Source organism: Atractosteus spatula, chromosome 3, assembly GCF_055471065.1.
Source record: "Atractosteus spatula isolate fAtrSpa1 chromosome 3, fAtrSpa1.hap1, whole genome shotgun sequence".
In the NCBI taxonomy this organism is placed as follows: domain Eukaryota; kingdom Metazoa; phylum Chordata; class Actinopteri; order Semionotiformes; family Lepisosteidae; genus Atractosteus; species Atractosteus spatula.
Genome location: NC_142708.1, coordinates 4,044,151 through 4,069,111, shown reverse-complemented (window position 1 = coordinate 4,069,111; position 24,961 = coordinate 4,044,151). Strand labels below are relative to the sequence as shown.

General features: G+C 39.4%; 1 protein-coding gene across 1 annotated transcript in view; it reads left to right on the top strand.

Moving 5' to 3' along the window:
- Positions 1-268: 268 nt before the first annotated feature.
- Positions 269-24,961, top strand: part of tmem161b (transmembrane protein 161B) — a 46,149-nt gene continuing 21,456 nt past the window's right edge. Inside the window, exons 1-4 of the mRNA XM_088911838.1 lie at positions 269-488; positions 17,746-17,849; positions 20,679-20,762; positions 24,465-24,562. Of these exons, the coding sequence (XP_088767964.1) occupies positions 486-488; positions 17,746-17,849; positions 20,679-20,762; positions 24,465-24,562 (289 nt within the window). The 5' untranslated portion in view covers positions 269-485. The remainder of the gene's footprint in view (positions 489-17,745; positions 17,850-20,678; positions 20,763-24,464; positions 24,563-24,961) is intronic.

The window sequence follows — 24,961 nt, the reverse complement described above, 5'->3', positions numbered from 1 at the left end:
GGCAGGGTCCTTTCATTTTCCCAGTGTGTCTCACAAAATGCCTGAGAACAGAAAACTAAAGAAAACGAAAATAGCATCGCTGCCCTGAGGAGTTCTAGTTATTGGCATAGAGAGAAAAAAATAAATATTGTTATAAAAATTAAGTGATTCCAAACTGGTTGACCTCAATATTTATAAACAAATTGAATGACCAGTGTCCTTCATTCTGAACAGGCGAGTATATTAGTCTACCTGGTGCTAAGGGTCTTAGCGTGACCTCTACAGCAGTTGAAAACAGTAAGGAGCTGGGCTGGATTGAATCAATTGTGGTTACTGATGTAGGATTGTAATAATTGCGGCAGGGGGGTATTTATTTAAATTCTTTATTGTTTTTAAGCACCAGCAACAACAGGGAGACTTTATGTGCACCGAGCCGCTGGATTTCCGACTCGGGGTGTTTAGTGAGACAGCCGGTGTTAAACAGTTCAGTCCTGCACTGCAACAACATGGTGAGTGTGTAGAGTACATATACCTAGTTCAGGTAGCTTGGGAGGGTCGTGTAACTGTTTTCTGAAATGTAAACATATATACATATACATATACGTATTGATATATACGTTGTGTCGACCTGGGTTCTTAATTTAAACTCAAGTTTATAAAATGATTGCCTTTAATTGTAAAAAGCTTGAATCTCTCATTACCACTGTGGTCGACCTGTTAGATCAATGAACGTTGTGAATCTGTGGCTTTACCTATCGGCTGTGTAGGAACAGCTTACAATTTATAGTAAGCCCCTGTTTTTCTTGAGAGTCTTAAATCACAAGTCTGTATTCTGTGGGTGCTCAGAGAGAAAGGTATCCAAGTGTCTCCCAGGGTCAGAGTTCATCCTCACCTGTGGCATGGCTGACTGTGACCTCAGTGTGCCCTACAGAGTGCTTCTGCGTTGCCGTGCTTTATATCTCTGTTTTTTTTTATACGTTTGGCATTCTTGGCTAATCACTAAAAGCAAATGTTTCCATTTCACAGGCCAGCAAATATGTTACTACAGTTCCCATAATAGCTATGCTGTGTTGTTTTTCTTTGCTGATAACGGAGGTTAACAAGATCTGAGGAAAGGAATGCGTGATTTTGCCATAGTGGTAAACTGTAAAACAAAATCACTGTTTCTTTCATGCCATTGTCTCTCTGAAAGGACTGTGCTTGGACCACAGTGATGATGTTCCTAGTTTAGATTCTGTTTCTCCTTAATCAAGTAGTGATTAAGGTTAGGGGTTAGGTTCAGTTGAAAGCTAACACTATATTTAAATATGGTGTAGAAGAAAAAGTATTTTTTTAGTTAAAAGCTGAAAAATGTTTTGTACTTGTACCTGACCTGTTGCCATTCATTGGTTTGTGTTAACCTGTTCATTCTGAAGACGTCCAGTGTGTTGACTTTGTCATGTAACCGAGAGTATGTGAAGGTGACTAGTAAGAGAAAGCGATAACCCACTGCTTTCAGTTCCCTTACGGTGCTTTTGCACATTGGTAGTACCAGAGGTTCAACAGATACCATAGTCCTCATCTCACCTGGAGGTACTTTTCTGGTCAAACTACAAGGGTGTGTTTATGGTTTCCTCTCACAGTTTTTTAAAAAACAACATGCCAGCAGGTTCCTTGGCTTCTGGAAGAATTGGCCCTGGTGTGAGTGTGTGCAAGCCTGTGTGCCTGCCCTGCGATGGACAGGGTTCCCATCCAGGATGTATTCTGCCAGAAGAAGTAGTAAGAAAATAAATGAATTTGAATGGAACACCTTACTCAGGGGGCACAACTCACAGTTTGCATTTTATCTTGTGTATTCTTTTTATTTGTTGTTGTCATTCTGTAAAGCGCTTTGAGAAGCCACCTTTAAAGGTGCTATATAAATAAGGTTTATTATTATTATTATTATTATTATTATTATTATTATTATTATATTACAACAAAAGCATCCCACCTGGGATTTGACCCTGCGACCGTAGTTTAGAGCCCTAACCATGACTCCACACTCTTATATGCTGTAGAGCTGGATTCCAGAACTGGTCAGTCTGTGAATGAAAATATTTTGGTTATGGAGGATTCACATAGGCTTCTTGACTATCTGTGTGCTGCTTGGACTCTTTCAACAGAATCTGAAATGATCTAAGTTACTGCTCTTTCTTAAAAGTCACATAAATGTCTGAAGGATTTACAGTTCATGTAATTTAATTACTTCTACTTGCACAAACTCCTAGGTAGTGGGTCTGAAGATGCAATGTGCTGCAGTAGTCTGCTGGGACTGCCTCATTCAAGCTTCTAAGCTGGTTATAAGCAGGAAGTGAAAAAATATAAAATGCTGTAGATAAGGCTTGCATTTTGCCCTTCAGCTCACCTTTTAATGTGTTTAGACTTACTGTAGGCTTAGGATATGCAAACTGCACGCTTGCGTGATGGATGTACAACAAAATGTTTAACAAAGAATCTGTGATATAAAGCCCATCACCAACGACCTAAGACATAGACATGGAATTTGAGAAAGAAGCTACTTTAGTTAAGAAAAAATAACCAGGAACTATATGGTACATCAGTTCTGCATTATGGTTTACTAAGTCTACTACCTTTACAAAATATCAGCTTCACAAACAAGAAACATTGCATGAATAGTATAGAAAGAAAAAAATGCAATTGAAGTAGCTCTTCTAGGTTTGACACACCAGTACTGACTTTGCCAGGTTGGGGAATGTCTCCTCCCTCCTTAATACAATAAAAACAAGAGCAAACCAGGATTTCGAGAAACCATGGTGAAATACAAGTGTTTTCCCATTTTATATATATATATGTTTAACCTCTAAAAATATGTACCTAACTCATTCTGTAGTATTTTGGGTCATCTTTGTATTCTGACTGCCCTGCTTTGTTTAGTAAGCAGAACATGGTTGACTGTTTAGGGTGAGTGGTGATAGGGGTATATAAAAAAAAAATCGAAGTTCCCAAAAGAACACTGTAAGATTCTTGATATTCAAAAGAGAAGAAACAGCATTACACAACCTTTCATTCACTACCTCAAGGTGTCACTGAGAAATGTGGTCTCGGAGCTGATGTGCTTTCAAGGTATTTTGCACAGGGAAATCCATCCTCACACTTTTCTAAATCAATTTTTAGTTTTACCCTTGGATCTATGATTGTGTCAACTCACCAGAAATACATGGTTTAATGCTGTGTTAGGGCTTTCTTTGAAACAAAAAAACACTTACAGTATGTCACAGCTGCAAAAAGGCAATTGCTTGTTTCCTGTTTTGAACAAAAACAGATCTGTTAGATTGGTATGTGTTTATAGCCATCACAGCTACTGTTGCACTGTTTAACATAATGCCCAAACCCATTTTACAAAAATAGCAGTCCGGCAACATGAAGATGTACATTCTCTAAGTATTTCTTAACAGAGAGTGGACTACCTGTTGTGTATATTTGGCTTTGGGTAGCAAAAATACTCGAGACTGTATTTTATAATGCATAGTATTTTCATGACTGTTTGGTGTCCCTGTGGATTGTCTAATTCTGACCCCATTTTCTGTGAGCTTGCAGAGGTGAAGGTGACCCAGTGTTTGAGTCAAATGATATGCAAGGCCAGCGCTGTTATCTCAGTTCAGTTACATCAAGATTGATCCTATATTTCTGGAATGTTACTGTAGTCCTGGAAGCATGAAGGTCTTAAGATATGCATGAACCATGTCATTTTAAATATGGACCAACTCTTAAGCTTTCCTGGTTATGAAGCTGTTGTGTTTTAACCATGCTGGGCTGCAAGCCTCAAGGGCTGTATTTATTCTAATACATGTATTAAAAATAATACTTTTCATAAAACCAATTGTAAAATTAAAGTATTTAACAGTCAATAATTGTTTCTGATGATCCATGTTCTATAACTAAATGTACTTTAAAAATTGCACAATCGAGCTACAAATGAAAGGGGGCTGTTTGGTCCCTTTAGCCCATTTACTAGCTAATTGATCCAGGGATCAGTTCTCCTCTACTATCCTATTCTCCTCCCCACGTGTCTGGATGGTGCCCAGGCTGGGCTGGGCTGCCCAGGCTGGGCACCATCTGAGCTGGATGCTGCATCACTGCCATGGATCCAAGAGGGACATCGTGGATATAGCTGTCGTTTAGGAGGATTTTGCTGGTCTACAGATGGATGGATTAATACCTTTTATTAATTTTTTCATTTTTTTAAATTGTATAATGTTAGCATGCCCAAAGGCATTTGGATCCCTAGAGGGTTTTTCTTCTGGTCTTTTCTGTTCATGTATGGTCACTTGCTTTGTTAAGCGCCTTGGGGCAACCTTGTTGTGAAAGGCGCTTTATAAAAAGAAGTTGAATTGAATTGAGTCTTACCACCCACTTGTTAAAAGAAGCCAAAGTGTCATCTTCGACAGCATGGCTCTGTTCCCACAACTCTGTAAAGAAGTGACTCCTGTTCGCTGGTATGTTTATGATTCTGAAGGTGTTCAATGTACGAGCTTTCTTAGTGCCTTGGAGGATTTCGAATACTCATATCGGGTCCCCTTATAGTCTCTCTGTTCGAGACTAAAAAGAGTGCACTCTTTTCGCCTGTCACTGGAGGACAGCTTGACATTCAAGTCCAGGAATGTTTCTGTTTGCATCTAGACTGATTCCCTAGCAGCGATATATTTTTCTTGATTTGTAATTGATGTGATTTTAACATTTTATGATTGAAATTCGAACACTTTTAACTATATACCCTATAATTTTGTTTTATCGTGGATGCTTATCTGCTAGAAATGCCTGTTGCTCCTCTAGCCTCCTGCTGACCTCATTTGCCCCCTGCGCAGGCAGGGTCATAGTGACTGAGTTAGACGAGTGAACTCTTGCTACTATACCTACTCTGCCCTCTAGAAACTCTTACAGCTGTTTGCACCCCCAGCCAAGTTCACTCCTCGAGTCACACGGAACTGAAATGAATGTTGGCTATAAAAAATACGAAGGTGCACAGTTAGAGACCTGCGAGTATCACACAGGTATATGCTATGTGCATGTGTTTTTTTTTTTAATATTTCCATAAATGTGCCGGGTTGGATCTTCAACAACCTTAGCTTTTTTGTCTTTGAAGAATTAAAAAAAAAACTAAATTACTGTATATCTAACCCTACTGTATTTTGAGCAATCTGCTTGAGTTCTAAACCCCTGAGATAAACCATGCATTCCAGGCGCTACAGTACCTCTAAACAGCACACTTTACAAATCTCTCTAATCCAGAGTATTTTGGTGGGGGGAAAATGAGAGTGTTTTTCCCCACATTGCCTTGAGTATTATACTAAGGAAATATGGCCTTCAGTGTAGTAATGCTGTGTCAGCACTGACAGAAGACAAAATGAGGTAATAAAAATGCACGGCCAAGAGAAATAGTAAAATACCTACCTTTTCACCTGCATTTCCTCTTCTGCGCTGCATGTTTTTATGACCTTATTTCTTTTACACTATAACTATTTCTGTCCTTGATAATGAAGTTGGGATAGGTTGTCATACCAGAGGAAAAGCACAACCGTACAGATGATGCTTATTAATGTATTCCAAAACGTCTAGCCAGGTTAGTTGACTGGGGTGATGGATCGGAAGGGGATATGGCATTACCAGCACAGCAAGAGGTAATTATGACACATTCGATGCACCATTATGCACTACGGTTCTCTTTAAAAAAACATACATACTCTTTGCATCATTTTTTTTTTAAGGAGACTTTTTTTTTTTCCCCCAGAAGTGTAAATGGGAGAGGCTGGATCTGGCGGTACCAAGTTTTGAAAGTGGACACATTTTTGTATTTCTTGCCTCTCATTTTAAAATGGCTGATTTGTGCAGAAAATATTGAATGGCTATTGGAAGTGGCTCAGGATCTAAAAACAGTGGAAAGAAGACTGAGATGTTTATAGAGCTGTATGTGGACTGAGATTCCTATATCAAAAGGAATCCCCTGGTTTATCCTAACCAACTCCCTAGTAAATCATTAAGAGTCTTCATTAGAGGGAAACCCAGGATAAAATACAGGTAGGCAGAAGCAGGGGAGATAGACACACACACACACACACACACACACACAGAGGTCTATGCTGTTGTGTGTTGTTTAGTTTGTGTCATTGTTAATAAATGTTTGTTTACCCTAGCTTGCCAATCATTTATTACTTCTTTGCCAGAGCGCTGCCAGAAAACAAGGAACTCGGGTACCTTTAACTATACCAGCTGCTCTCAGGTATTTTCTTGAAATTTATCCTTAAAAAATAGGGGTTGTGGTTATGTATTGTAATAATTGATTATCCCGGTCGGTGTGCTCTGTTTTCTCAACCCCTTTATTTGTACCATTCTTGAAATATTGTCTTTCTATTAATTGTTAACAGTCTGATTCCAAGGTGTATAGGGTATTCAAATCAATGGCAGGCTCCTAAAGATGTGCGCGGCTAAATATGTAGAATGAAGGTACAGTCCAGATTTACATTTGAAAGACTGACGAGATTTAGGAAAAGTGAACTATTGTTCCCTCTCCTAGTAAAGCTGTAAGAAAAGAGTTTCTTCTAAAGCATGTGTAAACTTGTCCTAGAGGTTCCTGATAGCAAGCAGCAGTTGTTACTATGTGTTACTTGCCTAAGCGTGCAGGCTGATATAAATTTTAGATCCCTAGGTTATATAAAAAAAATTGGCTGACTGGTCTAGGTGGCTCAGGCAAGGTGCACTACCCGTGTACACTACACTTCCCATAATCCCACTGAGTAACTTCTTGTAGTGTTTCTGTGCAGTGAGTCACTTAGCTGCCTGTTCAGTCGTGACATCCTGCGGGTCCTGCCCAGGTCTGATGCTTTCCATTAAAATACCTCTGAAAGGTGCATTCTGTAACCCGAAGGCTGTTGGATTAAAACAGACCAGTTGGCTGTGTTGGGGCGATAAGACTCCTCTACCTTGAACTGCCAGTACCCGACCTTCGAGTACAATGTGCCCTGCTCAAAGCCTCAGCGCCTCCTCAGTGCGTGGCAGTGGATAGGCATCCATCATGATCTTGGCTTTCAACTGACTGTTGTTCATGTATAGATGGAGGCACCTGTCCCTTTTCTGCACCTTAACCTCTGGGGAGGCATGCAGGCTTTTGCCAGAAGTGGTGCTTCAGGATCTCCTGGTAGTGGGCAGGTGGGATCTGGTGGTAAGGATGCAGAAATGGTTTACTGCCGGTAAGTGGGATTTCATGTTCATGTGTGGAAGGGCGCCCAAGATCCAGGTCATGCTTGGAGGACATGTCATCATACTTGTTCAGTTCCTGCTCATTCTTCCTCTTCCTACTTGTTCATGTGCTGCTCATCAGTCGCTGCTATCTCTGTCACATCCGTCTGTGTTACAGGGTTCCTGTCCCAGGGGCTTCTTTCCAACTGCCTGCTCCAGCTTTGAAATCCAGTCTTAGCTGGCTAGCACCTTCTATGGGTCCGGGCGAGGTGACATGCAGTTTTGTATAGATGGACGATAGTCTTCATTCCTTTGGTATCGGCCATTGTTCATAGGTGATTGGCCACCTCTCTCGACCTCGCACCACTTGATTGGCCACTCTGCCTCTCTCCTGCTCCCATCTCCTCCTCTCTCCTGGCCTTTGTTTTCCCCATGCTATATTATCTTTGCTGACTGCCTTATCTTATATAGCCTGTTTGGTAGTGTGTAATCAGTTGATCTGAGGATCTCATCAAGTTCTTTCTTTAAAGAAGCCTTTAAAGAAGTTCTTGGTTTCAACAGCTTGGCTGGGTAGCTTGTTCCTTACTCACACAACACTTTGGACAAAAAAAACTCTTACTTTCTCAGTTCTAAGTGAGGATGTCTCTCTGGAGGTCCTCTGGGACACAGATCTGCTGGGTGGATTTGGCCAAAGCCTTTGAGGAGTTTTCATACTTGTTACAAGTTCCCTTGTAGTTTTCTATGTTCATAACTAAAAAAGTTCAGTTTCTTTAGCCTGTCTGTATCATTCCCTTTGGACCCAGAATGTATCTGGTTGTTCTTCTATGGACAGATTTTAGAGCAACAATATCTTTTCTAGAACACGGTGAAAAGAATTACTCAAAATATTCTAAATGAGACCATGCTAGTGTGTTATACAATTTAACGAGCTCCCTTGATTTAATTATATGGTTTTGAATAATCATCTGCATTTTGTTTGGCTCTTTCTTTCCCATGCTGGAAATGTAAAGAACGTATCACTGTAAACACGTCTTTTTCATAAGTCTTTTCTAGTTCAGTGTTTCCCATTTTGTATTTATAGTTAATGTTTTTATGACCAGTATGCACTTGTCTACATTAAATGTCATCTAGGTGTTGAATTTTATTAACATTTTTTATTAATTTCATCCACTGCTTCTACAGTATTAGCTAATCCTCCTATTTTGCTATTATCTGCAGATTTTTATAAACTCTGATCCATGCACCTCTCACTTAAAAGGCAGTAAAACAACATTTGAGGTCTCATCTGAAAACGGAGCTAAAGCTGGTATATAGTGATAGTCTTGTATGGAAACTGAGATTGCACAAATTATTAATTCCAGCTTCAACTCTTTGGTATATATGAAGAAAATTACTCAGAAGAGCTGTATACTACCAGCATACTAACTAAACATGCTATAATAATGTTTTAGACAGGAATGCTTTGTTACAAAGTGAACTGAAATGTCTGAGAAACAACTTGATGTGCTTGTATAAGTATATAATGAGTAACTGCTTTTGTGTTTGTTTGCTTATTTAAAGTCACATGTTTTCTAAGTGATAATGTCATACTAGCTGTCTCAGGGGTTGCTGAAGTAAGTAATAAGCTGCATTAAGGCAATATTAATAAAAGTCAGCTGGACACATTAAAATGAAAACTTTGTAAAGCTCCTTACATTATGACCAGCAAAAACTGTTTTGTATTTTAAGAATAAACTCAATAACTATGGAAAATGCACTTCACCACCACTGTTGTAAAGAAACTTTTAGACCAGTCGGTAATTTTTTCCAGAAGATATCAAATCTTAAATCAAGACAATCATTTGCTTTAATTACACCTTAGGCAGTCTTCTATTCTTTTTATCCCTCTTGCAAAATCTGTATTAATTAATGTCTCTACCGAAGGTTTCGTATGCTCCAGCACAATTTCTCAGTGGGACAGAATCTCTTTAATGTGCTTCCAGGCATCTGATTTCTGAAGTTCATGTGAATTCGAGCACTTCTGTTTAAATTCATTGTTCTCGCTCTTTCTTCATTATGCATGTTACCATTGTTGGCATTTTGATTTTTAACACACAACTAAACTGACAAGAAGCCCATCCTCTGCTTAAATATGCATGGACATTGTGTAGAATTGGGCTGTCATCCAGCTTGGCCACAGTGTCCCACAGTGTCTCGTGAAGGGAGGGAACATCTTCCAAGTAGTCCTCTGCAGCAGACATAGTTAGTTGGAATTTCATGCTGCCTTTCCTGCATGTGAATTGTTAATCCATGCCAGGCTATCTTGCTCAACACAAGATACGCCCACATTTCGAGGTCATTGAAACCAATAAAAATGCAGCATAGGTGTGATTTCAGTTTGGTACAGCATAGTGTCACCTTGATTGCACTGTAGTCTGCTCATGCCTACCAGCTGCAGAGAACATTTAGAAGTAAGTGGGTACCTGTGAGACAAATAGCACCTCTGGCAGGAGAGTTCCTATGAGTGTCAGGACTCAAGTATCCCGTGCAGTATTGGTGTGGTCTCTAATTTAAACAAATTTTGCTTTATAATGGGAGAATCCACCATGCAAATACCGGCATTTATAGATTGCCCCTCTTGACAAGAACACCTAATATTATTCATGAGCATTAATATTAACTTTGAGTTTGCGACAGAAAATGATGCTTCAGGAGCCTCCTTTGGAAGTGTTAGCCAGTGGAAGGTTTCTTGCCCTTTTAGCAGAATATTCCGAGGGGTAGGCACATCAGCGCTGGAATCCCGGCTCTAATATAGTACCTGCAGACCACCAATCTCTTCTAAATCTAAATGGGTTTCATTCCTTTGGTGATGTTGTCTTTATCACCACATGGGTGAAAATTGTATTGTGAAAATTGTGGCTCTTCTAGATTTTCTGAAGTCTCCAGATTTTGTAATGAATCCAAAATGAACTGAGAATTGTTCCTCTTATTCTGATGTGCAAAACAGTTTGTGAATGCCGCTTTTCTCCAGTATGAGTTTTCACATATAGACTGTAGTACCCATTCTTCTGTACCTGTGCCAGGACAGCAGTGCCTCCAGCTGGAAACTGAGCCCATCATTCTGTGCTTAGGAGGTCAGAGCCTGAACCACTGCTCCATACTGCACCACACAAGTGTAAGTACAACCACAGTTAGGAGTTACAACGGAAGTATGCTATGAGTATCTTTATAGTTCCTTCAAGTTAAAAAGCTAGTTTTGGTTTTACATGATGCATATTTGGATAAACTGTTAGTTTAAAGCAAAATAGCTACATGAACAGTAGAGGACAACACATGGTTGTTTCTACACAATGAAGGAAAAATAATAGAACAATGCAAAACAGCAGTGCAGCAGTGTCTATAAAAGACATTATTTATTTCTAATGTGAGGTGTACGGTCTCCAGTGCCCAGTGAAGGAATGATCAGTATCTGAATCAATTAGAAATGCATCTGTGTTTTTCTCATTTATGTTTCCAGCTACATTGGCTTTACTGTGTTACGGTCTCCTTGAAGTAACACATATTTTTGTCATCCTTGCCTATACCTTTCACTATTTTATTTCATTTACTTTTTGGTTGAGTGTTGCTGTAAGATATGAACTGCGGCACTTTGTGTCCTGGTTTCTCCAGTGCAGAAGGGTGTGATTTACTGTAATACTGGACATTTTCCCATCTACCTCCCAGGGTCTTTATCAGCAGGGCAGATGTATCAGTGGAGTTCCTAGTCTATTTTCCAGGACTCTGATAAGCTGTACTTAGTTTGCCATCTTGTCCTTGGAACTCCAGTTCTGAAACAGCCCCCAGGAGGCCAGGGGATTCATGGTAAAACATGTGGATCGTCGGCTTGCTGCAAACTTACTACCTTCCCAGAAAGGAACAGTAATTCCCATGCCCTCTGAAAGAAAAGTCAATGAGTGATAAGTGCAGTATAATATCCACTTTATTTTTGAGTAATTCCATTTGATCATGTTTGAACAAAAGCAAACTTTGTGTTCAGGGCAGTGATTTCAAGTAGCCGTTAGTACTGGGACCCATTCACATTATCAGTTTCTTGGTGGGGTCTTCTAGCTTCACTGTTTTGCTTCTTCTTCTTCTTCTCAATTGTATTTACATCTGGAGACTGACTTTTCCAGTCAAACTAATTCCCTTCCATGTTGAGGCTTGAGCTTTGTGTCTCTTGTGTTGAGTATGCCTTCCTGTCTGAATCTGAATAGTGCTCGAAGCTTTCAGAGCATGGGCTGGTTCAAGACGGCCACGCAGTTGAGCTGTTCTTTTTAAAGGGGGGAGCATCAGAGGGACTAAAGAAGGAAGGTGCAAAAACAGGCTGTCGTGGATCTAGGTATGGAGGCCCAGTGTAGTGATTATGCAGTCTGTATAATTATTCCCCATCAGATGGAAGGAAATAAGGAAAGTCAGTGTTTAACTTGAGACTGTTTAAGAGACTGCAACCAACAAACACAAGCCTACAAACAGAAAACACTGATTTATTGTTAGAAGTCCAAAGGCGACTATTTCATCACCACCACTCAGTTTGCTGCTGCTGTCAAAAATGTGCAGCGTGCCTAACGCCATTAAAGGAAACATTAATGTGACAACTGGGAGCACCTCTCTTAGCGTGCTAGAGCAAATCTGAGCTCATCCAGAACACCTAGGATAGGCACTTAACGTAGAAAGGTGAGCCACAGGTTCGGAAATTGATGTGGTTTGCTTCCCAGTTTCCTTTCGTTAACCCCACGCTTGTCCCTAGATGATTACTGAAAGTGAAAAGCAGATCGCATCCAGGTGGGCCTCAGTTTGACAGAAAGAGTGCCCTGAGTATGTGCTGCTGTTATGGTTAATGGAAGAATACGGGGGTGTTTCAGTAAATAAGGTAACAAGGGCTCTTATGGTAATTTAGACTTGCTCCTGATGGAATTTTGAACACTCTTTTTTTTTTTTTGCAGCCTAGCTCCAGAAGGTGACTCACCTGGTTTTGACGTTGAATGTTGAATCAGTAGGGAGTGAACAGTAATAACAAGCGAGTGAGACCAATGGTTTTCTTTAATTGCCTCAGCCTGGAGAGCAAATGCAGCATTTCCAAAATGCATTAGCATGTATATTCCTGCTTATTGAACATTTTTCCTTACAGGTCTGTTTTCATTATTCCTTTTTAATAAAAAAAGCCACTCCTTTGATGCAAAAGTATAGTTAAGCCTGTCAGTTGTTTAAATGGCTATTCTGTGTTTATTTGTGTACCATACAGTAAATCCTTCACTTGTATAAATAGTGAGAATGCACATTCTCAAGCACAATTAGAATTTGTTTAATGTATTTTGTTGTCATTTAATTGTAAACTATCAATAAATTCTTTCCTTTCTTAATTGTTGCCATTTATTCTCAATTTTAGTTGTAAACCATGTCTATTCCAGGCTGGAGCCATGTTCAAAACTGTGCGCAGAATTCCAGCAGGAATAGTTAAACGGACCTACTGACACAATCCGTGTATAGCCATGGAAGTGATAACATCTTAATCATCACTGTTCCACGGTCTCCAAATCTGTTCAGGCAACCATGAGTTGCTTCAGTTTCTCCCATGAGTGTCTCTGTGCTTCTCCAATTCCCCATGAACAATGTCGTGCATGGTGCAGAGGGGAGTTTTGAGTTTCCTGACAATGTCTGCAGTTTTCATAGGTCTGCCGCCCATGATGAGCCCTCTTTAGAATAGACTTTCTCATCCATGCTTAGATGTCTGGGTTTATGTTTATCTTCAAAATCAGTCTTGCAATTATTGAAGGCACCAGATCCACATCTGTTTCTGTGACATGACAGGGCGTCTTGACATTAGTTTGGGTCACTGTTTTGCCCATTGTTCAAACTAGGATTCTTTCTCCAGTGTTTGATTATGTTTACATAAGTTCCATCTTTAAACTGATCCATGTTTAACAGGTGGTCAGATCATGTGGTCTTATAATGAAGTAGATGCTATTGTGCCTCTCTTCATATTCAGGGCTTGCACAAGTATCTCTTTTTTTGGATCCTGATCTTATTTGTTGAAAGGCCCTGTGTTTTTTTAAAAAAAAGATTAATGTAAATATTGATTTTCCTGTAAATTTAAATGTGTGTTTAAGTATATGCTGAGTGAAAACACACAAAGTAAAGGATGTTAATTTAAAGGATTAATTTCTATTTGTATGTAGCGTTGCTGCAACAGCACATAACTTAGAATCTTCATTCACTGATTTATTCTGTTGCTTTCACTGAGTAACACACTGTTTTGAGGGAATTACAAGCTAGCAAGAATGACACTTACAAGGTTTATCATCTGACAACAGTTCCCATAAGTGTTCGACTGCTCTGGAGGTGCCAATAAAACAGATGGACTCTTTTGTTATTGCAGTTGTAGATCATATTTCTATATTAGCTTTGGACACTGCTATTTTCTGCTCATGAGGAGTGTTCAAACAGACCAAATGATATTGGTTTTAGAAGTATAGGTGTGTCTTTGAGCCTTTGTCTAAATATAATACCAGTGATTGTGCTGTATGGCTTTGCAAGACTGGACAATTGTAAAAAAAAAAGCCTAATTCCTGCCTCATTGGAATCCTAGCACTGTAAAATGTTTATGGGGTTTAAAGTAATTGCTCGCCTACATATTGCTCTATGATCTAATTAGCTTGGATTTCATGCACCCTTATATCAAATTAGTTTCCTTTCTCAGCTTAGGCAGTGGTGTATATAGTCTTGTGACTCTTAAAATTGGTTTGGAAATAGTGATTTATTAATCCTTTTCAAAAATACATAACTGACTTATGTACAATAATCAAAAACAAAATAGTCTTCCTAAGCATACTGTATGTGCTGTATGCTATTGTTTTTCCTTTATTTCAGCCTCCTCTTTTTGTGGGAAGGCTTTAAAGAGAATACACTTTGATGCCTGTAATGTTCATCAACAATATGACAGTTGTGTGTTTGTGGCAGACTATGGTTAAAAGAGGACCTACTGTAGCAAATCCTTGCTTATAAGGTGATTCGTTATTTTTAAATACTCTTGGTGTGTAGAAAGACTGAATGTGTAAATTCTCAGTAAACAGAAAATCTAAAATTTTTGTTGATTCAGAGTTTTATTACCCATCTTTCATGATTTGTGTAGTATTCAAAAGTTTCTCCTGAAAGGTAGCCTTTTTTTTCTGGAATACTATTTCTCCTAAAATGTCTGTCTGGAGAAGACTCATTTATTTTATGGGGCTGGCATAAATCTTAGTGTTGTGTATATTTGCTTACTAAGAGCAGAACATTTTGGTAGGTTTTAGAGCCATAATTGTACTGTATCCTACAGTACATGTTCATGCTGTAATTGCTTTTTTTGACATATGCTATCTTTTCCCTAGTCTGCCTCTACCCTAGTCTCAGAGACCCATGTATAAACTGTACTTAATATATTTTGTGTATTAAACCTTATAAGAAATCTTTGAAGAATGTAAAACATTTTTTGTTTGGTTTTATAATTTGGATTCAGCTTGTGAGTAACTTGAAGTCCTTGTTAGAAAAAAAATAAGAGATCAATGATCCATGAACTAAAATGTTTGTTTGCATTTTGAATACAAATAAAGACTACATTATCCAAAATACAAATATTTTGCTGTAAATGGAAATGTCTATATAAAGGGTACATTTTTAATACTTCTGACTTCAGCTGATTATTTCATGGAGCTGTTTTAGATACAGCAAAAAACAAAAAAGTATATAATACATATATACTTGCATATTATGATTCACTGCCTTCAACTCTTTGGTGTTTTTGCATACCACTAGAAGATTAGAAGATGTGTTTAGCTATTAACCTTAATTGCCTACCCTGTGTGAGATAAACCATCAACCTGATTGTAATATATAGATTTTCTTCATCCTAATAAACCTTTCAGGATTTTCTGTGAAGCAGAGGTTAGCACATTGGTCTGTTCACTGGAAGTTTGTGAGTTGTTTTAATCATAGGTAGAGCATACAAGGTACAGCTCTCTCTTTTTATTTCATTAAAATTCTCAACTGTGTAAATGGTTGCAAATATAGGTTGTTTGGATAAAACTGTTACTCAAACAGCAAACAAACAACTGTACACTGGAAGAAGTTCAAGTAGGGAGCTGCGTCAGCATGTGTAGACTGCAAAGGAACAAGTAAAGGTTTATTGCATGCTAAAAAGAGAAGGAGACACCATGTTTCAGCTGTGGAGCCTTCTTCAGCCACACACCTGAAGATGACTGTACAGCTGAAACGTTACATCTTTTCTTTTCAGCATGGAATACACAGTTACTTGTTCAGATGTTTGTTCCTGAAGTTGACTCCTGTCACAAGGATTTCTTCTATCCATTATTGATATCACACATGTACTGGAACAGAGAGAGAAGGTTAAGGTAGAGATGAACCCATTTGGATTTTTTGTGCCTGATAACATCTTGCATAAAAGTGTAAAAGCGCATAAAACTCACAGTAAATGTAATTACTGTCTTAATAAAATGTTAAATGGTTGAATATTGAGGTCATGGAACCCATGGTTATTCACTTACCTTTCCAGTCTACGTGTGCTGCTATTGAGAGGTGTTCTAAAAAAGAACGATCTGTTGTTTCAGAAGTAATACGGGAATGGGTGTAATAGTAAATATCTGCTGTATATCGCCCCCACTTAGGCTGATCCGCATACATCTAAAAAATATGAATATGAGCTGAAGAGTATTTCTGTGTAGCTCAGGATTCGTAATGCAGTCAGTTTCTGCCATTTCAGATGATCTGAATGTTTCCACTTCATAGAAACGGAGAGGTGTAGGCTTGCCAATTCTAAATGTTCTTTAAATTGGTGGAAATGTTTTTCTGTGAAAGCTACAGTCCAATCTGCCCGTCTTGCTCGTTCTCCTGAACTGTGAGCCCCAGATCCAAGACTAAAGGACTCATAGAGCTCGGCAGGGAACTGGCCTGCTCTTGCTTGTAGCCTTTCCTTTCTTATGCTGTAGACAGTCGGAAGATCCTCTTTACTTGCTCTCTCTACCATATACGCTGTAAAGACAATTATTGATGGGTATTTGGTCTTAAAGTGCTGAAGTTAAATCTCATATGCCGATCTATTGATATGTCGTGTACTTCCCAGTATGTATTAGTGTGTATAGGTATCACATGTGCAAGTCAAGAGAGGACGGCTGCTGCTTTAGCATTTTTAAAGTTTGCTATTAAATAATAACGCTTATACTTATACACTTTTCCGGACACTCCTCTTCGAAACACCACCAGCGTGTAGCCCCCACCTGGGAGACGCAACGACAGCCAGAGTCGGTACACTCACATTAGCTATCAGCTTTAAGTCTCATCCAAAGTGCCTTTTTACAGTATAATGTCTCCGACTCTATCCTGTGGCATTAGGACCCACACAGACCGCAGGGTGAGCGCTCCCTACTGGTCCCAATAACGCCTCTTCCAGCAGCAACCTTAGTTTTTCCCAGGAGTCTCCCAGCCAGGTACTGAGCAGGCTCACACTTGCTGAGCTTTAGTGGGCTGTCAGTGGTGAGTTGCAGTATGATAGAGCTGCTGGTGACTATTATAAGTTAAGTTTCTAGTTTGTAACTTGGTATTATTGGTCATATGAATCACATGAATGGCAGCTCTTTTCTTGGAGTTCTGCCTTGGTCTCTTACATTAGTAGGCCACACAGTGCAGCAACTACCTTGTGTGAGAGAATCTTCCCTCTTTAGTATCTTCTGTCTGCACAGAATAGCTCTGCTTGAAAGGTAGCTGTTTGTGTGTTCTTACCCAGTGCAGCTTAGACACTGATACTTTACTTGCTGACTGGCAGTGTGATGACACAAGGTGAGCTTGGAGAAACAGCCCCGGTGCTGGAAACAGCACCTTGTGCTCAACACCATGTCAGGCAGCTTCACAAGACAATGAGGTGGGAGAATGGAGCCTGGATATAAACAAGGATGAAACTGAGTTAATATGGTAACAGGAAGTGATGCAGCAAATGGTCACATGACCACTCCCAGGAGGCTGGTGACAACCGATGTTGTTGATTTGTGTGTGACAATTCAAAAGGGATGCAAATGAAAGTTTTTGGTCATGTGGAATCAGTCTAATTTCTATGGCTCCACATCTGTGCACAACATCGAACGTCTGGCCCATTATGGCTGGCCAAGATCTAGAGATGCAGAAATATGTTACTGTGCAATTTTGTGTTCTTGCTCTGAATGGTGCTGGTGTATTTTGCAAGACGAATTTGCTTTTTCCTGTTCCATAGATCTTTCATATTTCTGATTTTCTGAAGTTTGGACAGGTACAACAATTGACTTATTTGCTACCTTTGTGCTGCAGGTTCATGTTTGAATATCGAGGTCATGTTTGACTTTGAGTTCATTTACCTCACATATGTGTACCTTAAGGGAAAAAAATTCAAATGTTTCCTATTTTTTAAAACTCTTTCAGCATGTCACCATAAAATCATGGGCTATTACCATATGTTACATTATAACAGATGTCTCAGACATTACTAACTATTTTCTTGACTCCTTCTACTAGGGCATAATTGGCGTGCAGCTGGTGGTTACCATGGTAATGGCCAGCGTCATTCAGAAAATAATACCTCACTATTCCTTCGCCCGATGGCTTCTTTGCAGTGGAAGGTAAGTCCAATAGAAGCAAATACTTGGCCAAAATCGTACCATTGCTGAATGCAGGATTTGAAACTTGTAGTTAGTGTTTCTTTGATTAGCGAGTGCAGCATATGTACCTTGTGCACATTTATATACAGGTGTGTATCCGCTATATAAGCGTTTCCAAAAAATAAATAGATTTTGTTTTTTGTTTTATAGCTTAATACTATTGAAATGTAGACTCTGTGTTACCTTCACAACAAGAGTCCAGTTAGCTCTTCGTTCAGAGCTTAGACACTGAAGACACTGAAGTTTGGGGGGGGGGGAAGGAGAATGATCTGGAATCTGTTTAGTGTATCAAGCCCTTGGGCACCAGTAGGCAGGCTTCTCACTGTCGCCGGCTTAATACCTTTGTATCCTTCAACAGGTTTCTGCTGTTTTTTTAATATAAGATAAGTGATAAGATCACTTTATTGGCCATATACAATTTCTTGTATTAGGAATTTGTCTTTTCACATACCTCAGCTTGCTCTCTGTGAGACACACAGACAGGGAGAGAAGCTTGGGGTCAGAGCGCAGGGTCAGCCATTTATACGGCACACCTGGAGCAGTTGGGGTTAAGGGCCTTGCTCAGGGGCCCAACGGAGTAGGATTCCTCTGCCGGCTGCGGGATACGAACCGGCAACCTTCCAGCCACAGGCACAGATCCTTAGCCACAGAGCCACAGAGCACAGAGCCCTGCCCCTGCCCCTGCATATGCACTATAATATCATTACATCACAAGAAGAGCTACTATTACCAAGTCTCACTATTGCCGGCTTAGTTAATACCTTTGTTTCCTTCAACGGCTTTCTGCTGTTCTTTTTAGTGTACAGTAGACATTGATTACCAAATTGTGTAAATCAGACTGCCGCCAAACATCTCCTCTTTTAGTAGAAACATTGTATGGCTTGGAGTGCTAGAATAGTAATTGTTTTGCCTCAGCATTTACTTCAACTATTGTAAAGGACTAGAGCCCTTACGCACAACGAGAATGGGCACAGTACCTTACTGGTGAATCTCATTCACTCCTATCCCTCGATTACCGCGCTCGTGCCTGTATTTCTGAACAGCTACAGTGTGTCCATAGGTTTCTGGTTTGTGCTTCTCCTATTGAGAAAGATGTACACCTGGCCAGCGTCTCTGCTGCCACACAGATCATGTTAAGATATGCGTTTGGTCTGTTCCTAATTTCTTCTTACATTTTGGGAGGTATTGCACTTACAGAAATCAGAAGAGAAAATAAATTTGGTTTGGGAGAGGATATTATTTAATGTGGAAGTACCTAAGAAGTAACTTGTTTACAACATGCTCTCCCCCATTATACAGCTTGTTAAAAGGAGGATCTATTGAGCTGCTGTCACACTAATAAGACACTAGTCCTCATCACTGTTGTCACTTTCTGTAAACCAGTTTTACCTATAATTACGGTACTTTGTAAAAAGTGTATCTGGGTGTTAATGTGAAAAACAGTGTACATTATTGTTCTTTGTCCCAGACTTTCTGTACATACTGGATCCAATCCTTTGATCAATACTGGACATGAGATGAATCCATGTATATTGACTAGTTCAACAGCCTTAACCTGCTTCCTGATGTAAACAAGCTTGACTTCAGTGGCAGAGTGACTGTATTTTAATACTTTCCTCAATTTAAATAGGTTACTGGGTAAATTTAACATAACAGTTTTGTATAGACGAAACTAGCTGTTCTGTATATTCTGCTTTTATTTTTATTAATCAAATAAGCAATATAATGTTTGTGTTATATGATTTTTTTTCTTGTTTCACTGGGGGTATGAACTAATCTGGAAAGTATTGTAAGTATGCTGATGCAGTGTGCTGTGTTTGTGCACTATCAAGAAGATTGAGTAAAGAAAAGACCTGCAGATATTTTACACAGCATGTGCAGCCTTGCCATTTTGACATTTGTTAATATAACTTGTAACACTTCAGCAACAGAAATTTGCCAGAATTTCTAAAATGAGGAGGATCTAAACATTTACATAACTCCAAAGCAAAACGCAGCATCCTAGTGCAGTAACAACATCTTAGTTTAAAGAAGCAAGCTGAGTAATGAATCTGTATTTAAAGTGGCACAACAAGATTTAAGAAACTAAACTAACTATTCTCTACAAGAGCAATAACATTTCTGCTTAATATGTTGCATTGCATTTCTTATAATGCATCAGTATTCCATGGCGAAGCCTTAGCTATTTTCTGTTTTTTCCATTTATTTTATATGGTGGTGCTGGCTGAGGCTGTTAAACCTGTGTTTAGAATAAAGCAGTTTTAAGAAATTCCAAGAACCGGCTCTTCTAGCACAGTTCAAGAGGTGTTTACTTCATAGACTCTTCCTCCACGTCCTTTTTGAGTATCGCCAACATTTTGCTCACTGTATCTTCTGATACTACAAATATCTTATGTGACTAATTTGTATGTGATGGGTACTTTTTTGTCAATTTACTGCAAAATGTTCTCTATTGCAGTGCGTCAAGTAGAACCTAGTTCTATAGTTGTGAAAGTTTTCCAGGATAGATGAAGTTTTTGTCAATTTGAGAACAGAGTGTCTGTGTACCTTTAAAGCCTGGCATGGAATGGAGCATTGCAGTGACACATATAGCCAGTATACTAGAAAAAAACTGTTTTCTGCATTTCGTTGGTTAATTTGTCAAACAAGTTGAAAATATTCTAAATCAAGCATAGAAAGCACCTCTGCTCTTTGTAAAGCTCTTCATAAAGACCTTTTAAAAATATTGTAGCGTTCTGTTCTTTTAAATATTGTGCGTTGCATATGCATATCATGTTTCCTGTTGTGTAGTCTGAGGTGGTATCAACATCCTACAGAAGATGAGCTTCGAAGCCTTGCAGGAAAACAGCACAAAGGAAAAAACAAGAAAGACCGGTAAGTTGTGCAAGTGTAGATACGTTTTCTTTCATTATGCTGTACAGAAGGGTGTCCCTATCTTCTTCTGTGTGGCACGTCATTGCGATGACATTATTGTTTTTAGTATATTCACTTGCCTTCCGACACATCTTGTGTGAGCTCTAAATGATGAATCTTTCATATCCATCCATTCATCCGTCCATCCATTTTCTAAATCATTTTATCCAGTACAGGGTGGCGGGGCAGCTGGAGCCTGTCCCAGCAAGGAGTGGGCACAAGGCAGGATACACCCTGGATGGGACTCCAGTCTGTCACTGGAGGCACACACGGGGGGCTCCAACACAAATGTGGGGAGCACATACAGACTTCAGACAACTAGCATCCCAGGAATTTAACCCAGGGCTCCGGTGCTTTAAGGCAGCCACGCTAGCCAGTATGCTACTGTGCCACCCAATGCTTTCATATAAAAAGCGCTAAGATTCCGGTGCCACATTGCCACTGCCATTGCTGAAATGAAAGATGGGCATGGGTGAGCTCGTACTCTCATTAATTACAGTTCTGTTTTAGATTTATACAGTATATACCTTAATTATTTTGAGCCTGATAATGCTACATAGTTCTAATTCATCATGGTTTATTATTTAACTATAGGAAAATTTAATTCTGGACAGTCCACCACAAACACATTAAAATGTTTTAATGGAAGTTTGTGAATTATACTAAACAGACACATTGTCTCTAACTATTTACTAACAGCAACCTGTAAAGTTACTGTAATGCGGAGTCTAAGACAGATTCTTTTGATTTCTAACATTACCCTTTAATGCACCTGTAATTTGCTGGGGATTCATGGAGGGTTAGGTGATTAACACTCAGCTAAGCATTAGAATATATCAGTGTCTATTATATTAATTCATTTAGCAGACACTTTCATCCAAAGCAGCTTACAACTGCTATTCAGTCAAGATGCAAAGGATGTGTATAACAGTAGCATAAAACAATACCACAAAAAATACAAACACACTTCTGAACTTCTCACTAACTTCCCATTCGTTTAATAAAAGAACCAAGACTGCTTTGGAGTCTCAGAATTATGATGTAAGCACTGAGCTCTGCACAGCTTGGGTCAGTCAGCTATAGCATACACTTCTGCAGCCTTCTTTCACATTTCTTTCAATCAGAATAGGGTTAAAGAAACCACAAAAGAGCAGTTCATGTAAATCGAGAACTGAGTATATGACATTTAGTTTCTTGATTCTTTTAATATTCATCCAGTTTTAAATAATCACAAGGTTACCCGTGTATATTTCCCTTGTAATTGCAGCCCTGTTTAAAAAGATTTAGATTCTTTTTTAAAAGTGTTCCCGGCTCCTTAGTGTGGAGTGTCATACAGAGGCTTTCTAATGAGAGGCCCTGCTCACCAGTGCCCATGGGGTGAGCAAACAGCACAGAGGGCTGGATAAAGGTTTGAAAGTTCCAAAGACAGCTGGCTCTCAGCTGTGGGCACCACAGGCTTAGCATGAGACTGGCATGATCCTCAACTCCTGATGATACTTTTTCTCCACTTGCCCGCTGATCCAGACATTCGCAACATTTATTAGCCACTTTGAATGACTTTTTTTTTTCCCCCAGAGAAAATCTGTTGCTTCTTTTTTTTTTTTTTAAGCGTGCTTTGTATCTTAACTCTGAGGCCCGAGAGAAATGAAGAAGCTTAACTTTTGGAGCTTAAGCGGGTGTAAAAAAAAGAAAATGTATGCTTAGAAACAAAAAGAGAAACGGCAGTGTCATCTGTGTGGGCTGCCACACGCTGTCATCACAGGGCAAGCCTGTTCCTTGCCTTGCTTGGACATCATTACAAGGTGAAGCCCAGTGTTTTTCAAGCCGGATAGTTTTTACTCCGAGAAGGAAATATAGTCCAGCCAGCCTCAAAATGTCAGTGTTGCGCGTGCTTTCTTCTTGTTCATGTATGCCTGATACATGCAAGATAAATAGAGCCATTTTAAATATTTAACGATCCTAAAAACAGTTGAGCACAAGTGTTTAATGCTTTATTTCATGCTAAGTAATACGTGCCCCTGTGGTGTAGCTTTGGACTTCAGCAGTTGGGGCCTTTCCTCCTACTGATTTTGCAGTTCTAGGGGTGGCACTAATGAGCTCGTATTACACTCATATGTGAAACTAAATTGATTTCATGGCGTTTTCTGGCAGGTTATTACAATTGCCAAAGGAAATATGCTTTAATACTTATTGCAGCATATGTCTGCTCTAAAGTGACACTTTTACCCTTTAGAGCAAATCCAATTCAGAAGCCAGGTCCTCTATGAGTTTTTATTTATCTTTTTTTCCTTTTTCATTTTATTGTTATACACGATAATGATCATTTAGCTCTCGCGTGTCAGCTGCATGTAAATAAATAAAAGCCTTCAGATTCTGAAGGTGGCCAGGCCATGGCCGTTATGATGCTTTTATTGTTGCGTCACACATGAGTATTGTTGTGCTATTCCAACAAAAAAACCCACTGCTTTCTTTGGACAGGCGGCCACTGGCATAGTCGGTGAGAAAACCCATTCAGTCAGTCTTGATCTATTGGATAGAAGGTACAATATTTTTTAAAGACAGGGTCTTGTTCAGTGTCAGGGAGATTTCCTCAACCGACACTAATAAAAATACACAAATTAACTTATTTGCTGTTGACTCCCCGGCAGATTTTGTACTAGGAATGGTGGGCTTGTGCTACAGACTGGGATTGCTGTTCTCAGCCACACAGTGCATGTGAATTTGGGTATCGTGCTAAAGGTAAAGGGCAGATTAAACAAACCCTAGTCATATTTTTGCAGCTCTGTATTTTTCTAAACATTTTTTCAGGGTTGGCGGCAGAGGAGGGGAAGTCTGTTTCCCCTTTTCGATTGGGGATCTCCCATCGTCTCTTTTTTTTTTCCCATCTGCACACGTTTGGAAATGCCGGTTGTTAATGGACCGGGCCCGCGCACTGCCTCGTACCTGCACGCACACCTCTGACGCACCTTCAAGTCAGAGCCACGGGTCATTTCGTCCCTCATGTCAGCCATTATTCATGTGGACAATGAGCATGTGCAAGAGCCAGAAGGATAAGCAGAGGACCTGCTTATTTATATCCTTTTCTTCAGAATCCTGTTTAACAGTGGTTACAAATGAGCGAAGGCCATTTGGCCCATCTAGTTCCCTGTGCTGTGATAAATTTGTCCCCATGTCTCCTTGAGAGTAGTAGATGCAGTGGTTTTTCATCACAGCCTCCTTGTTCTTGCAAAGCATGCATAAGGCATTTGCTACTGATTAACCTCTGAATTAAAGCTGCAAGTATGTGAAGAATAGGGATGTTTCTAGATCTTTGAACAAAAATTCAGTTTTCAAACTTTTATTATAAGCACACCAGTTTTAAGCAGCCAATTAACTAGTCAGAGGTTTAATTGCCTCCTTTTATGTTAAATCTTTTTTTTTCAGCAGACAGAATACAACTACAGAAGTAAAATTTCAAGTGTTTTGTAAGTGCTTCTCATCTCAAAATAATCCTTTAATTATTTAGGTAAGTCGGTTGACAACAAACCCTTTAAGGACCAGGCTAAGAGGCTCAGTCCAGTGTTGCTGAGATGACAAAGCAGTGACAGAGAGAACAAGCCTAAAAAAGAAGAACAAGCAGAAAAACGCAAATCTTTTACAGTGCTTTTTTTTTGTCTGGTTCAGGAAGTACAATGGGCATATAGAAAATAAGCCAATGACTGTTCCTAAAGACATTGATCTACAGTTGGAGACGAAGTCAATCGCTGAAGTGGACACACTAGGTAAGAGATTATTGAAATCTTGCAGCATACTGAGACATTTGTAAGGGGGTATGAACTTTAGCAAATCTAGGAATCCTGTCCTAAGACCTGTTGTGTGTCTCATGGGAACATTGTCTTTGTAGCCACACATGCAGTAAACAGTTATTTTCATTTAAAGATTTTTTAAAAAAGTGTCTTTAACCTAGGCTACCCTTTGAAACACTACTTAGATATCCTTTTACTTCTCTCCAGATGCTGGTTGTATTTTATCTTTTCACATTCTGTATCTTAAATTTTAACAATCCAGAAATAAGCAGCAAGAGTCTCATCCTACATCGACATTTCTGTGGTTAGCTGGGAAGTAATTTTATGGTATAGTGCATGTTGCAGTCTTGGAAATGTTGATGCTGAAACGTATTG